Source organism: Cotesia glomerata, linkage group LG2 (genome assembly GCF_020080835.1).
Source record: "Cotesia glomerata isolate CgM1 linkage group LG2, MPM_Cglom_v2.3, whole genome shotgun sequence".
NCBI classification, from domain to species: Eukaryota; Metazoa; Arthropoda; class Insecta; order Hymenoptera; family Braconidae; genus Cotesia; species Cotesia glomerata.
This window is the reverse complement of record NC_058159.1, coordinates 449987-464285: the sequence shown is the minus strand read 5'-3', so window position 1 is coordinate 464285 and position 14299 is coordinate 449987. Positions and strand designations below refer to the sequence as shown.

Below are 14299 nucleotides of genomic sequence, written 5' to 3'. Positions count from 1 at the left end.
TCTAAATCCTAACAATTTTTGACTAAAATTAATAAGTAATTAACTTGTAACATTGCCACATTTATTTTACAATATCATACACTGTACTCCGCATATTTTAATATTTTAAATCACACTTGCCTTTATATTTAATTTATTTAATTAGGAAGCCATTATATTAAATAAAAATTTATAATTTCAAATACAAAAAATAAACAAGCTTCCTTATTAATTACAAATTTAAAACAAAAAATATTAATAAATATATCTTCAACAATATTTAATGGCGTAAAAACTATTTTTCTAACCAAAACATCGGGATAGATGTCGCGGACGTTAATTTCTAAGTTCCAAAATGGCCACCTACATTGGACCGTCATTTTTTATTTATTTAATAGTTATAAACGTTAAATATTAACTCTATACAATTTATAAGACGCTGCCAATGTCTGGATTTAAACATTGTTCATTTAAATCCGTTTTGTAGTTAAAAAATCCAAAAATTCGGGCTTTTTTAGTCGTATACGCTTTTTCGCTTTGGTGAAAAAAAATTTACTAGATTAAAATGATTTTTTGACTGTTCCAATTCCACATTTATATTGTCGAAGAATTAAAGTGATTTGGAGGTACCAGAGCATTGACCAGAGACCATTTTATGGCCAATGGCAAGGCGATGGATAGTATGATTATTGTTATGCGGAAGCTAGCTGCCGCCATACAGAGTGTCACATTGTGGACATGTAGGGCCAGTTGAAACTGCTGCCGCTGAGCAGCATGTCGCGGATCAGGGTTTCAATCGGGGTTTTTCCGACCAGTCGGACGAAGAATAGCTGCTCGATCACCTGGGATGACACTGTTCTTAGAGATGGCAGTCTCAGGAGCAGTTTTCCGAACCGGGTTGGCTGGTTCGGATACTGTGTTCGGCAGTACTCTTCTAATGCGCATTGAGATTTCTCCTGGAGGGACTCGATGTGCGCTACGTCTGATAACCCGCATGCGTCTGTAACATTTTAAAATAAAAATAATTTTTAGTAAAGTCTTTTATAATTCATTTCAAATAATTTTATTTTCAATCTAGAGTATTTAATCTGATCAATTAAAATGATATTTTTTATAATGTATAAAAAATTATCTGAATTAAATTCAAGCTTTTTAAAGATATACATATTTGAAGATGGATAAAATATCTGTGAATAAATTTTTTAAAAATTTTTAAAACAAAATAAATCAATATTGACGAATGTCAATTGTATTGATCGAAAAGATAAATTAAAAATCTATATTAATACATAAATATTCAGGCTCTGCCTGTACGTAGAATTTTTTTAAATTTTATTCCTAATTTTTGAAAAGTAAATTTCTGAGAGGTAAATAAAATTTTTATAAACTAAAATAAAATGACCTTGTTGTATCTTGTGAACTATTGACATTTTTAAAGATATAAGCTCATCCCAATATTACACTCATCAAGAGCTTTCATTTGAGTACCCACATCAATTTTTCATATATTTATATATATATATATATATATATATATATATATATATATATATATATATATATATGAAAAATATATCAAAAATGCATGTGGGTACTCAAATGAAAGCTCTCAATGAGTATAACATCAAGATGAGCTTATATCTTAAAAAATGTCAATATTTAAGAAATGACCTTATATCTTGTCAGCTATTAACATTTTTAAAGATATAAGCTCATTTTGATGTTACACTCATCGAGACCTTTCATTTGAGTACCCACATCAATTTTTTCATATATTTATATATATTATATATATGTATATATGAAAAATATATAAAAATGCATGTGGGTACTCAAATGAAAGCTGTTGATGAGTGTAACATCGGGATGAGCTTATATCTTTAAAATATATATTATATATATGTATATATTAAAAATATATCAAAAATGCATGTGGGTACTCAAATAAAAGCGCTTGATGAGTGTAACATCGGGATGAGCTTATATCTTTAAAAACGTCAATAGTTAAGAAATTACAGTGCTATTTAACAAAAGTCATTATTTAATAAACCATATTTTTATTTATTTATAGTTCACTAGTCACAGCAGTCACATAATGCTAGTATTACTTATACATTTTTGTTGTTATTTAATATTGCAAATTTAAAAATTTGAATCAAGAATTGTTTAGCTTGGTTCAAAATTTTTTTTCTTCAATCAATTTTTTGTTAATGCATAAAAACAGAGAAAAAAAATATTAAGTAAATATAATGTTTAACAATAAAGTTATGAATTCAAAGAAATAATTATAAAAGTGTAGACAAAAAATGAAATAATTTTCTTTATTTCTCAATAATCGAGAATATGTTAATCAATAAAAAAGATTCCATAAACTAAAATCCAAATTTAACTACTAAGATTCAATTAATGTTGATGAATAGTATTGAAATAAATGAAGCAAGCATACTTTGATAATTATAATTCCGACACCTAATGAACAAGCAATCAGTCCGAGATACAAGTAACTCATATTGACCTCATCATGATTTATAGTCCAGCCTATTTGTCTCCTCGATCAGCGTAATTAATTCGTCAGCCAATGTTTATTAATAAGCATAAGCATAAGTACATTAATAAACAAAAAAATAAAAATAAAATTGAAACCGAGGGGTCACGCAATAAATCTTGAGATAAAATATTAAACGTGAGTGTGGACGAGAATAAAAATGTCGAAGAATGTTGGAGATTGGTGCTCTATATAATGTTTGGATGTCGTCAGCTTGTCATCAATTAATCCCATCAATTGGAGTAACTGCGGCGTCGACGAGTGGCGTCTCATAATCAAGCAATGCCAACGTTATTCATCTCCACCCATTACATATCTCTTGACTTTATACATTCATTATTATTCCCGTGTACGTACTGGTATTATTATTGCTACATTGGTAGATGCGTTAACCGCTAAATGCCCTGGCGCCTGCTCGACTGGATCCCCATCAGCAATACAACACAACTTAACGTAAATTAACCAATCTTGATTCTCAGTGACCACCAGTCTCCCTCAATAATCTTTTCAGTCTTAACATTCTACGAGTTCTCAGTCTCAGTGTCTTACATACGTCGACAATCTTTCCCAACCTCTTACTCCCTATTTCCATCCTTTAAACCGCTACTCTCCTCTTGATAAAATTAAATTAAAATACTTTTGACCATAATACAGGGAATTAAACCATTAGACATTAAATATTTTATTTTTTATTCAATATTATTTTGTTTAATTCATTTTTTTTAAATATAAGAAAATTTTTTTTCGATGATTCAAAAGTTTTTTTCGAATGTTATCGGCATAACAATACAATTTTTTAAAATGAATTTTTTTGTCGAATTTTGCTTTATTAAATAATAACTTTTGTTAAATTGTCATTTAATTTCTTAAATATTGACATTTTTAAAGATATAAGCTCATCCCGATGTTACACTCATCAAGAGCTTTCATTTGAGTTCCTACATGCATTTTCATATATTTTTCATATATCCATATATATATATATATATATATATATATATATATATATATATATATAATATATATAAATATATGAAAAATTGATGTGGGTACTCAAATGAAAAGTCTTGATGAGTGTAACACCGGGATGAGCTTATATATTTAAAAATGTCAATAGTTCACAAGATACAAGGTAATTTCTCAATTATTGATATTTTTAAAGATATAAGCTCATCCTGATGTTACACTCATCAAGAGCTTTCATTTGAGTACCCACATGGATTTTCATATATTTTCATATATACATATATATATATAATATATATAAATATATGAAAAATTGATGTGGGTACTCAAATGAAAGGTCTTGATGAGTGTAACACCGATGAGCTTATATATTTAAAAATGTCAATAGTTCACAAGATACAAGGTAATTTCTCAATTATTGATATTTTTAAAGATATAAGCTCATCCTGATGTTACACTCATCAAGAGCTTTCATTTGAGTACCCACATGGATTTTTGATATATTTTTAATATATAAATATATATAATATATATAAATATATAAAATATATGAAAAATTGATGTGGGTACTCAAATGAAAGGTCTTGATGAGTGTAACACCGGGATGACCTTATATCTTTAAAAATGTCAATAGGTCACAAGATACCAGGTCACTTCTTAATTATGTTCAAGACCTTTGTAATGACACTAAAAAAACCGATTTTATCATATGACTATCCTGGCCACAATATTTTTCTTATTCTCTTAAGAATATAGATGCTTATATTAAGATTAATTTTTTGTCATAGTAAATAAAATTTTCCAGCCTTATAATAAACCACCCAAGAAGTTTTGACAAATTTCGCATTTATACTCAGTTGAATAAGATTTAGCATATATATTTTTTACGTGCATCAACTGAACCGAGGGTACTCGTAAGTGTGCATTGAGACCTTATGTATAATACGCACCCTCGACTATGGTCATTTATCGTCTCGACGCGTGCTTACGACGCTGCGACGAATGAAATGAGTGCCGGATATTCGTTACTCCTCACTCAAAGATATTCACCTCCGAATAATATAATATAATATAATAATGGCTAGCGTTAAATCGAACCGAGGCGCCAAATTGCTCATTAAACCGATAATTACCGACTAACACTGTTATTACCTAAAATTAAATTGCTATCACTAGCAAATTTTTAAGACTACATCAACGCCAATTTGGAGGTTTAATAGACCGGGTCAATAATATTATAGCGTTAGAGTGTGATAAGAATATTTATTTAAATTTAGTGAGGGTAATATTTCTCAGTCGTCTTCTCTTGGCAGTCTGAGAAATAAAAGGCCTGGTAGTTTAAAAACGCTTAACTTGTGCTCACAAGCACACTCTAAAACTTTTTACGCAGTCTCGATCTTTAATCACGACTCGACCTCCCATTGTCAGTGACGTCACCTCTGCAATTCGTAAGTAAGATTGTAATAGATTGGTACAGTGCTGTTTTGTGTGTAGAGCCTCATGATGATAATAATGATGATAGTGATACTGGAAGTACTCTTTGCAACGCTTGAGAATAAATCTCTGCTGTTTTGATCCCTCTTATTTTTCACCTCATTTTTTTTTATTTTTCAAATTTTCTCAAAATTATATTTAGCAAATAAATAATTTTTTATAATTAAAAGAGCTCAGCTATTTTTTTTTAAATAAATAAAGTATTGTTACTCAAAAAAAAAAATCTTGGCTCAAAAAATTTTGACTTTTTTCAAGAAATTTTTAGTCTTGTTTAATATTTTCTTCAGCTAAATAATTTATTACACAAAAAAAAAATTAATTTGATTAAAGAAAAAAACTTTTTGTTCAATTAATGTCATTTTAAAGTGTTTTATTCCTTTAATAAAATAAAAAAGTAAAATTTTTCTGCTTAATTCAAGATTATGAAATTTTTAAAAACGATTTTTTTGGTTCAAAAATTTTTCTTTTAATTTAAATTAATTTTTCTTCAGTATATTATGTTTAAAAAAGAATTAATCTTCACAAAATAAATTTCTTAAATATTATTTATCTAAAAACCCCATTAACCTCGACGACAATTTATAAAACCTCCAAAAATAGACCCAACCAAACAACAGAATTTGAATTTACAACCCCAAAAAAAAAATCTCGACAAATTAGTCTTCAAAATTTGTATTACAACATAAAACGCAGGTATATAAGCCATCAACTCTCAAAATCTAAATTCAACAAAAAGCAAAAGAATATTTGAAAGGCATGATCAACATACATCCTAATAGCAGCGACGAGGACTAAAGATGGGCATAAAGAGTATATCGGATATCACAATATTGTGAGGAAGCGCCTCCGCTTGGAATAATGCCGGCATAGCAAACGATTATCATAACAAGGACCCGAGTATTTGGTAGTGGTATCATCGGGACGGATCTCGACGACACGCATTACCAGGGCGTTAGACAATGTGACACACAATGACACATAACTAGGAACTAGGACCTAGCAACTCCAACTACGAGGTGTCATACACTGAGCTCTGTCATTTACAGGATAGTCTATATGGCCTTTCATTCCACCTCGAGCAACCACCCGTTTAGGGTCTTATTGTAATGTTAATGGGAACAATGCCAATCCCATTAGCATGGCATATAGTAGACAGGGTTACCTATGTTGGCCCCATCACTGATTATGCTTCCGGATATATCGGATCAGGTAGTAACTTTTTAGGTATACAGCAGACCCTATAAAAGGTCAATTTTTTGCCAAGATCCGTGTCCTTTGTATCCGCGGTCACCTCCGCCTACTTTATCCTTTTCCGAGACCCTCAACCGGTTATTCTTCCTTCTTCTCTTCTGTGCTGTTGTTTTTCAACACAAGCCGCGTAGTACCGGGTAGTCTGTATTGGGTATAGTATCTGGCAAAATGGTGAGACCTGGGAGGCTAAATGTCAACAGCTAACGGCTTGGGTTTTCGGGTTAAGGATTATACACTGTTGTGTTCTGGTATATGTTATAGGGTTGCTTTTGTTGTGCCTCACATCCACCATAGGCTGGGTGTCATCCACTGGTGTCCTATATGTCCTATACAGCTTCTTTCATGATGGTATGTCCTTTGCTGGGTGATGTCGAAAAGGTCACGTGAACTTGCCGGATTATGACGCCAAAGGATATATGAACCTGTGATATGAATTCGGTTTTGTTCTGGACACTTCCCTCTTTCCCCGTCAATGTTATGTGTATTTTATATCCCAACTGCAACGGATTTCAGTTTTGTTGGTAACTAAAACTATGTAAACGTTATGGCCAAACATACACGGTTTAATGCCAATAGTGTGTGAAATAATTCGGGTATGCAAAGTATGCTGACGGCCAAGGCATGTCTATTGATAAATTCACTGGCCACCGTAAACAATGCCGCAACAATGTCGATTATATGCGCGGGGCTTGTTGATGGCTTCGCTCCTGCTAACTCTCGTTCCTGTTGAGGTTCTTTGGTTGTTATATAATTAATAATTATTAATCGGACGCTGTTTACGAGCTTAAGTTCAAACTGCGGATTTATTGATTAATGTATTGTTGTTTCCCTCGGGGTAATTGGAAAATTGCTGGTGGTCATTTTGCTTATGGTGTATATTGAAATTGTTTTGGGGATATTGTAGTGGTAAATTTTATTTTTTAAAGTTCATTTTATTGTTAATTTGGATAAAAAATTATTAACTTTAAATAGTAGACTTTACTATGAAAAAATATTCGCGCATATGTAAAGAGTAAAAAATATGTTTTTTCAAAAAACCATGACAAGCTTTTGTAGTTTTAAATTTTTCATGTGATAATTTTAGCTTTTTGATTTCACGTAAAATATCCTTTTTTATATTTAAAATTTATATTTTTATGTGATAAATAAATTTGCAGGTATTCAAAATTCAAATACGTATTATAAACATCCAACTTAATGATTATAAGCATAATTTATTGATATAGTGTTGTAATAAAATAATGCTCTAGTTTACAAAAAGCAACTAATAGAAGATTTAGTCAATATTAGATTTTCGGATCAAGGCTGGATCTCATAAGATTGTTACAAAATATTTTTATCTATCAATAACAATTTGATTTTGTTATTTTTTATTATAAAACTAATACAACTCGAGGGTTTTCTACCAAGGCTATTTATAAACGAAAAGTTCAACCGAAAAATTAACGATTAGTTAAAAATTTTATAAAATAGTTAAATTAAAATTAATAAATTAAAATTGATAAATGTTATTTTCAAAAAATCATTATTTTTTGTTAATGTTTATGTTAAATATTGTCTTGTAAATTATTTAAATCTTTATCCTTAGTTTAAATTAATTAACGAGGAAGAAAATATTTATTTTAATCGTACTTAAAAAAACATAATTAAAAAATATTACATAATATAAGAAGCATTTGTTATAAATACTTGATAATTCTCACATTTATATTTAAATCCTAACATTTGTTTCATTGATATTAAATGCAAATTATTATTTATGGGATTAATCGGATAAATATGAAATGAGATCTTGATTTTATTGAATTTGTCGGAATGTTAATAATTATTTAATTTAAAAATCTAAAATGTATATTTAATTTTTGTTGAATCACGTCTTCTCGATGTTATTTGCATGCCTTTCACTTTTTGCGCAGAGAATCCGCTTTTTTTTTCCTTCTTTTCAAGCAAGTGCTACCAACGTCGCTATAAAAACCAATGAAGACCGCGTTAAGAATACATTAGCTGCCAACAATACAATAATTTCCTTCGGAGTTTGAAAAATCGATAGAGTTAATTAATTGAGGCGTATAATTGAAATAATACGTCACTTTACAGCGGATAAAAAAAATGAAATAATGATTTGCAAGAACAGGTGGTACGCACAGGCAATAAAATGTAAAAATAAAAAACCCATTAGGTTAAGTTGCGCGCGCAAGCGCTACATAGTAGGAGGATATATAATCGATGTATTTTATATACTTCGGTGTAGTGTGTAGTAGTTTTATCATTCCTCAAGCGCTTTTAAACATAAATAGCTTGAATAAAATCTTGAATATTATTGACTTGAATTTCTATTTAAATTTGTGCTATTTTTTTTCTAACTAGTATGGATAATCGTTCATGCGATAGTCCTAGTGAGTGCACATGGGTTCCAAATGCCGAAACGCCGCATATTGTTCGTAATGTGTATGTATTTAGTAATAAATTTTTTTGCTTAGTATAATATTCATAATTATAAATAATTTTCTAAATTAATTTTATTTTATTGTTTCAGATTAAATGATAGGAAAAAAGTATTACCGGATATTTTAGAATGCATAGGTCAAACACCTATGATTAGGCTTAATAAAATTCCTAAATTATTTGGAGTTCAATGTGAAGTCTGTAAGTTGCGTCATCTTTGTTTTTGTATTTTATTAATCACATAATATGATATATTAACTTATTAATCCGATTGGTTTGAAATTTAATAAAAAAATAAATTATACTGCGATTGAGGATTTTTACAAGTTTTTTTTTAAATAAATTAATTAATTTAAATAAATTTTTTTTTTTAATTACATATTTAGAAGCTTTAAAAAATTATAAATGCAATTTTTTAAACTTAATTTATTGCAATATTTTTTAATAAAATAGAGATTGTTTTATCTAATTGAATTGGAGTATTTGATAGAAATATTTTGCCTTGAAAAATAATGCATTTACATTGTGTTATTATCGTAGCAGTTATTTCCATTGTTGACTATTTAGATAACACTTCTTGTTTTATTTTATAAAGAGCGTTGTGAAAAAAAATATATTGATAGAAATATTTGCTTTAAAATAATTTTAATTAAAATTAGTGAATATTTTTTTTTTTTATTAAATGTAATTTTAAATATTAAAAAAAAAATACTTGGAATTTTTTTAAAGTTTTTTAATATATTATTTTTAAATAATTTTTATTTGAATTAAAATAATCATAAATAAAAATAAAAATATTTCAGTTGTAAAATGTGAATTCTTTAACCCCGGTGGATCTGTAAAAGATCGTATCGGTTATCGTATGGTCCAAGATGCTGAAGCCAAAGGATTACTAAAGCCCGGTTCCACAATAATAGAACCGACAAGTGGAAATACCGGAATCGGTTTAGCGATGGCTGCTGCTGTTAAAGGGTATCGTTGCATAATTGTAATGCCGCAAAAAATGTCTAATGAAAAGCTGTTTACTCTCCACGTTCTCGGGGCTGAAATTATCCGAACACCGACCGAGGCGAGCTGGGACGACCCCGACGGGCATATCAGCGTCGCCGAAAAGCTCCAAAAGCAAATTCCCAATAGTATTATTTTGAATCAAGTATGTGTCTATTTATTGAACCAACAGTAACATTTTCAATGGTTAACAATACTTCTTTCAGTATCTTAATCCCGGTAATCCACTGGCCCACTACGATCAAACTGCGCAAGAAATCTGGGAGCAATGCCAAGGAAAATTAGACTATCTGGTTGCAGGTGCTGGTACTGGCGGTACAATAACTGGAATAGGTCGCAGATTGCGTAAATTATCTCCGGAAATTAAAATTGTTGGTATTGATCCGCTTGGTAGTATTTTAGCAGAACCACCAGAGTTAAATAAGACTAATATTACGTTTTATGACGTTGAGGGTATTGGGTATGTATTTTTTAAAAATAATTCCCATTAATTCGTATAATAAAAACTAGTAACCTATAAATAAATAAAATTTTACTTTATTAAATAATGACTTTCGTTAAATTGCACTATACTTTCTTAACTATTGATGTTTTAAAAGATATAAGCTCATCCCGATGTTACACTCATCAAGCGCTTTTATTTGAGTACCCATATGCATTTTTGATATATTTTTAATATATACATATATATAATATATATTTTAAAGATATAAGCTCATCCCGATGTTACACTCATCAAGATATTTCATTTAAGTACCCACATGCATTTTTTATATATTTTTCATATATACATTAAGGTGGCCCAAAAAAACTGACTATTTTTTTTTTTTTCAGTCTCGAGTGAAAAAATGTTAGTTTTTGATCTTTTAAGAGCCCTCTCGAAAAGACAGCTTAAAAAAAAAATTTTTAAGAGGTCACTCCAAATTTTTTAAAATTTCAAAAATCGTCAAAAATCGAACGTTTTTTTTTTTTTAATTTTTTTTCTCGTTTCGGTATAATTTTATAGACCAAAAAAAAATAAGTTTCTGAAAGTTTCAGTTCAAAATTTAAATTTTGAAAGGTCGCTCATAATTTTTTTTTTTTTTTCTAATTAGTCATATCGCCGACTTTAACTGTTGGGAGTGGTACGTTGGGGTCTTTTTGGTTTGTAAAAATCTTAAACTACGCGGCAAGGTCAAATCTTAACCAAGCTGGTTTCTAAGACCAGCTTGGGATTCGAATCCACGCTTGGAAGTTTATTAAATAAAATTATTAAATTAAAAAAAATTATTTTTTTCTGTATTGTGCTTGATTTTTAGTTCATCTCGTGATGTATTTTTATCGATTATGGTACTAAATAAAAAAAAAAAAAATGCATGGAATTTTAATTCGAATAGTAAAAGGTCGCTCGAAAAAATCTAAACTAATGCACTAATAAATTGAAAAAAATTATGAACAACCTTTCAAAATTTAAATTTTGAACTCAAATTTTCAGAAACTTATTTTTTTTTAGTCTATAAAATTATACCGTAACGGGAAAAAAAATTAAAAAAAAAAAAGTTCGATTTTTGACGATTTTTGAAATTTTAAAAAATTTGGAGTGACCTCTTAAAAATTTTTTTTTGAGCTGTCTTTTGGAGAGGGCTCTTAAAACATCAAAAACTAACATTTTTTCACTCGAGACTAAAAAAAAAAAAATAGTCGTTTTTTTTGGGCCACCCTAATATACATATATATAATATATATAAATATATGAAAAATTGATGTGGGTACTCAAATAAAAGGTCTTGATGAGTGTAACATCGGAATGAGCTTATATCTTTAAAAATGTCAATAGTTCACGAGATACAAGGTCATTTCTTAATTATCTATCTAGAGATAGAAAATTTTCGAATGCAGCCTGAATAGTTATCATAATTAATTCCCTTAATAATTAAAAATAATTTTTCTATTAATAGATATGATTTCATACCAACCGTTTTAGACCGTACGATTGTCGACAAATGGATGAAAAGTAATGATCATGAATCGCTAAATATGTCAAGATTGCTAATAAAAAACGAAGGTATATTATGCGGTGCAAGCAGCGGTGCTGCAGTTTACTCAGCAATGAAATTAGCTAAAGATTTGCCAAAAGATAAGAGAGTTGTGGTCGTACTTCCCGATGGGATTCGTAATTACATGACAAAGTTTGTTTCCGACAACTGGATGATAGCACGTGGATATATGGTAAGATTTAAGCACTAAATTTTATCTTGTGAATGTGTACTATTAATCCATAATGTAATAAATATTATATGATGTGCGAATATATCATTTATAGGATCCACCAGCTCCAGCAGGAAGTGAAAGTTGGTGGAATAACCCTTTGCCAGGAGAAATAATCACCAAGCCAACAACTTTACTGCCCAATGCAACTTGCAAAGAAGCGTATGATAAGTTGAAAAAAGAATCTTGCGGTTTTATTGTGACTGTTAATGCCAGCGATAGAGTCACTGGGTACATTACGTTGCAATCAATCAGAGCAGGAGTGATGAATGGCTCCGTTAAGTGGTCTGATACCATCGAAAAAATAATCATTAAACAATTCTATAAATTACCCGACACTGCCAGTCTTGGTCGCGTTGCTGTCACACTTGAGAAAGAACTCTTAGCTGTCATTATTCAGGACACTGAACTTGGAGAAAAGTTTGTCGGGGTTGTTACTCAGGAAAATGTTTTTGAATTTGTTTCTAAATAAAATTTATAATTTTTTTATTTTTATTTTCAATAAAGTCAAACAGTTCTTAATAAATTTCATCGAGTTTTTTTATTTTAAGATGTAATTATAAGACAGCATTTATTTTGATATTTATAAAATTATTTCATACATTTTCTGTAATAAAAATAAAGTTTAAAGTATCTATTTGTAAGTAAAATTTTAATTGACAATCCACAAAAAATCTATAAAAGTTTAATCGCCTTGTATTTTGCTTATAAAATTTCTCTATCATTAATGAGCGTCTCAAAAAACAATACTAAATTAGTCAGTCAGATAATACAGCAATGAGTGTCTCGAGATGAACGTAAAGTCTACTAGTATTCTACTATTATGTACAGTACATAGTATATATGTGCGTATATAACCCGGGGAAGTAAATGCGGTAGGACGCGTGCTCGGTGCGGTGATACCGTGGTAGTTTCATTCGCGCGTGGGCGCGTAATATATTCCACTGGGAACTGAGAATAGACAATATAGAATATACAATATACAATGTGCGGAGCACGTGGGGTCTATAGAAGCCAACTGAGGCGCACTCTGAGGAGCTTGCGGCGCCCTAATATCTACTACCATCAGATCCTTTCTTTATCCTCCATATATTTAAAATCATGTAACACCGTAACGAACCGTTGACGTGACCACTGAATGACAGGGCCAGCGGCGTCTCTTACCCTCTAAAATGTCACACAGTCCCTCAAACAACAATTACATAACACAACATAACAATGATAGAGAAAAATATTAATTCGCAGATCGAATGTCATCTTTTTCCTTGAAAAAATTTATTGGTACGGCTATTTATGAAAATTTCTCATGAAAATTAGCCATATCTAGCTTAATACGTCAATTTGTAATTTTTCGACCAAAATTAGTGTTGAAAATCCCCGATAGAGGGCTCATGATCGCTAAATTGTCTCGTTATAAGAAAATTAAGTTCAAATATTGGCTGTTTAAAGCGCAACTCAGCAAGAAAAAAAAAAAAATAAGAGTTAAGTTATAAAATAAAAATCTACTTTTTTTTAGACAAATTTTTACTTAATTAAATGAGTTTCACAAATTGTAAATGTAAAAATTTATAAAGAAAAAAAGAAATAATTGAGCCAAAGCAAGAAATTACAATATAACTACACTTAATTAAATTTGTTTGTTTTATAATTTATAAATAATGTAAAAACATGAAGACTATGAATAAAGAGATTTATGAAAGTTATCTGGATTTTTACCTAATTTAATTAACTACTGAACCAATTATTGTTTAATAAGACATCTTAATTAACGTAGATATTTCTATAAAGAATAAAAAATTATTTTTTTGTCATATATGATCTGATATAGTCATATCAGGACATATATAGCTTGGTATACGTCTATATGCGACTTGATATGGCCATATCAGGCCTGATATGTTCGTATGTAATTTTTTGATAGAATTTAGAGTTGAAAATCTTAAAAAAACTAAAAAATTACAGTAAATTATTTTATGATACTATAAATAGTACACTATTATTATAATAAGGGTCGCTTCGTACACTGATAAAAAATTTAACTTGATTCAAGAGCAAAAATCTTAAATCAAGAACACCAATTGGAAGAAAATGAATTTCTTGAGTCAAGATATATTTTCTTGGTTTAAATAAATATTTCTTGACTCGAGAATTTTTCCTCTTGGCTCAAGAAATTCATTTTATTCCAATTGGTGTTCTTGGTTCAAGATTTTTGCTCTTGAGTCAAGTAAAATTTTTTATCAGTGTACTTAAAAAACTAGAAAAATTGCAGTTTGAAATAACATTTTTTTAAATTCAAACTTTGAATGTTAATTTTCAGAGCTTTCAATGTAATATTTACATTTTACAATGTAATTTTTACAAAAT

The 14299-nt window shown here is 29.4% G+C and overlaps 2 protein-coding genes across 3 annotated transcripts in view; one reads left to right on the top strand and one right to left on the bottom strand.

The window, feature by feature from the left end:
- Positions 1-545: 545 nt before the first annotated feature.
- Positions 546-14299, bottom strand: part of LOC123260208 (steroid receptor seven-up, isoforms B/C) — a 79727-nt gene continuing 65973 nt past the window's right edge. For both annotated transcript variants that reach the window (XM_044721219.1, XM_044721220.1), the window contains exon 4: positions 546-979. In XM_044721219.1, the coding sequence (XP_044577154.1) occupies positions 705-979 (275 nt within the window). In that variant the 3' untranslated portion in view covers positions 546-704. The remainder of the gene's footprint in view (positions 980-14299) is intronic.
- Positions 8472-12458, top strand: LOC123260207 (cystathionine beta-synthase). The gene is made up of 6 exons (XM_044721218.1): positions 8472-8683; positions 8772-8881; positions 9484-9833; positions 9895-10148; positions 11626-11896; positions 11991-12458. Exons 1-6 carry the CDS (start codon positions 8604-8606, stop codon positions 12405-12407), a joined length of 1482 nt encoding a protein of 493 aa, XP_044577153.1. The 5' UTR covers positions 8472-8603; the 3' UTR covers positions 12408-12458.

Bases quoted from the DNA above. Each gene is read 5' to 3' on its own strand.
- LOC123260207 (XM_044721218.1), top strand. From the start codon at position 8,604: ATGGATAATCGTTCATGCGATAGTCCTAGTGAGTGCACATGGGTTCCA. The intron at 9,834-9,894 runs GTATGTGTCTAT...TACTTCTTTCAG, and splicing joins ATAGTATTATTTTGAATCAA to TATCTTAATCCCGGTAATCC. The intron at 11,897-11,990 runs GTAAGATTTAAG...TATCATTTATAG, and splicing joins TGATAGCACGTGGATATATG to GATCCACCAGCTCCAGCAGG.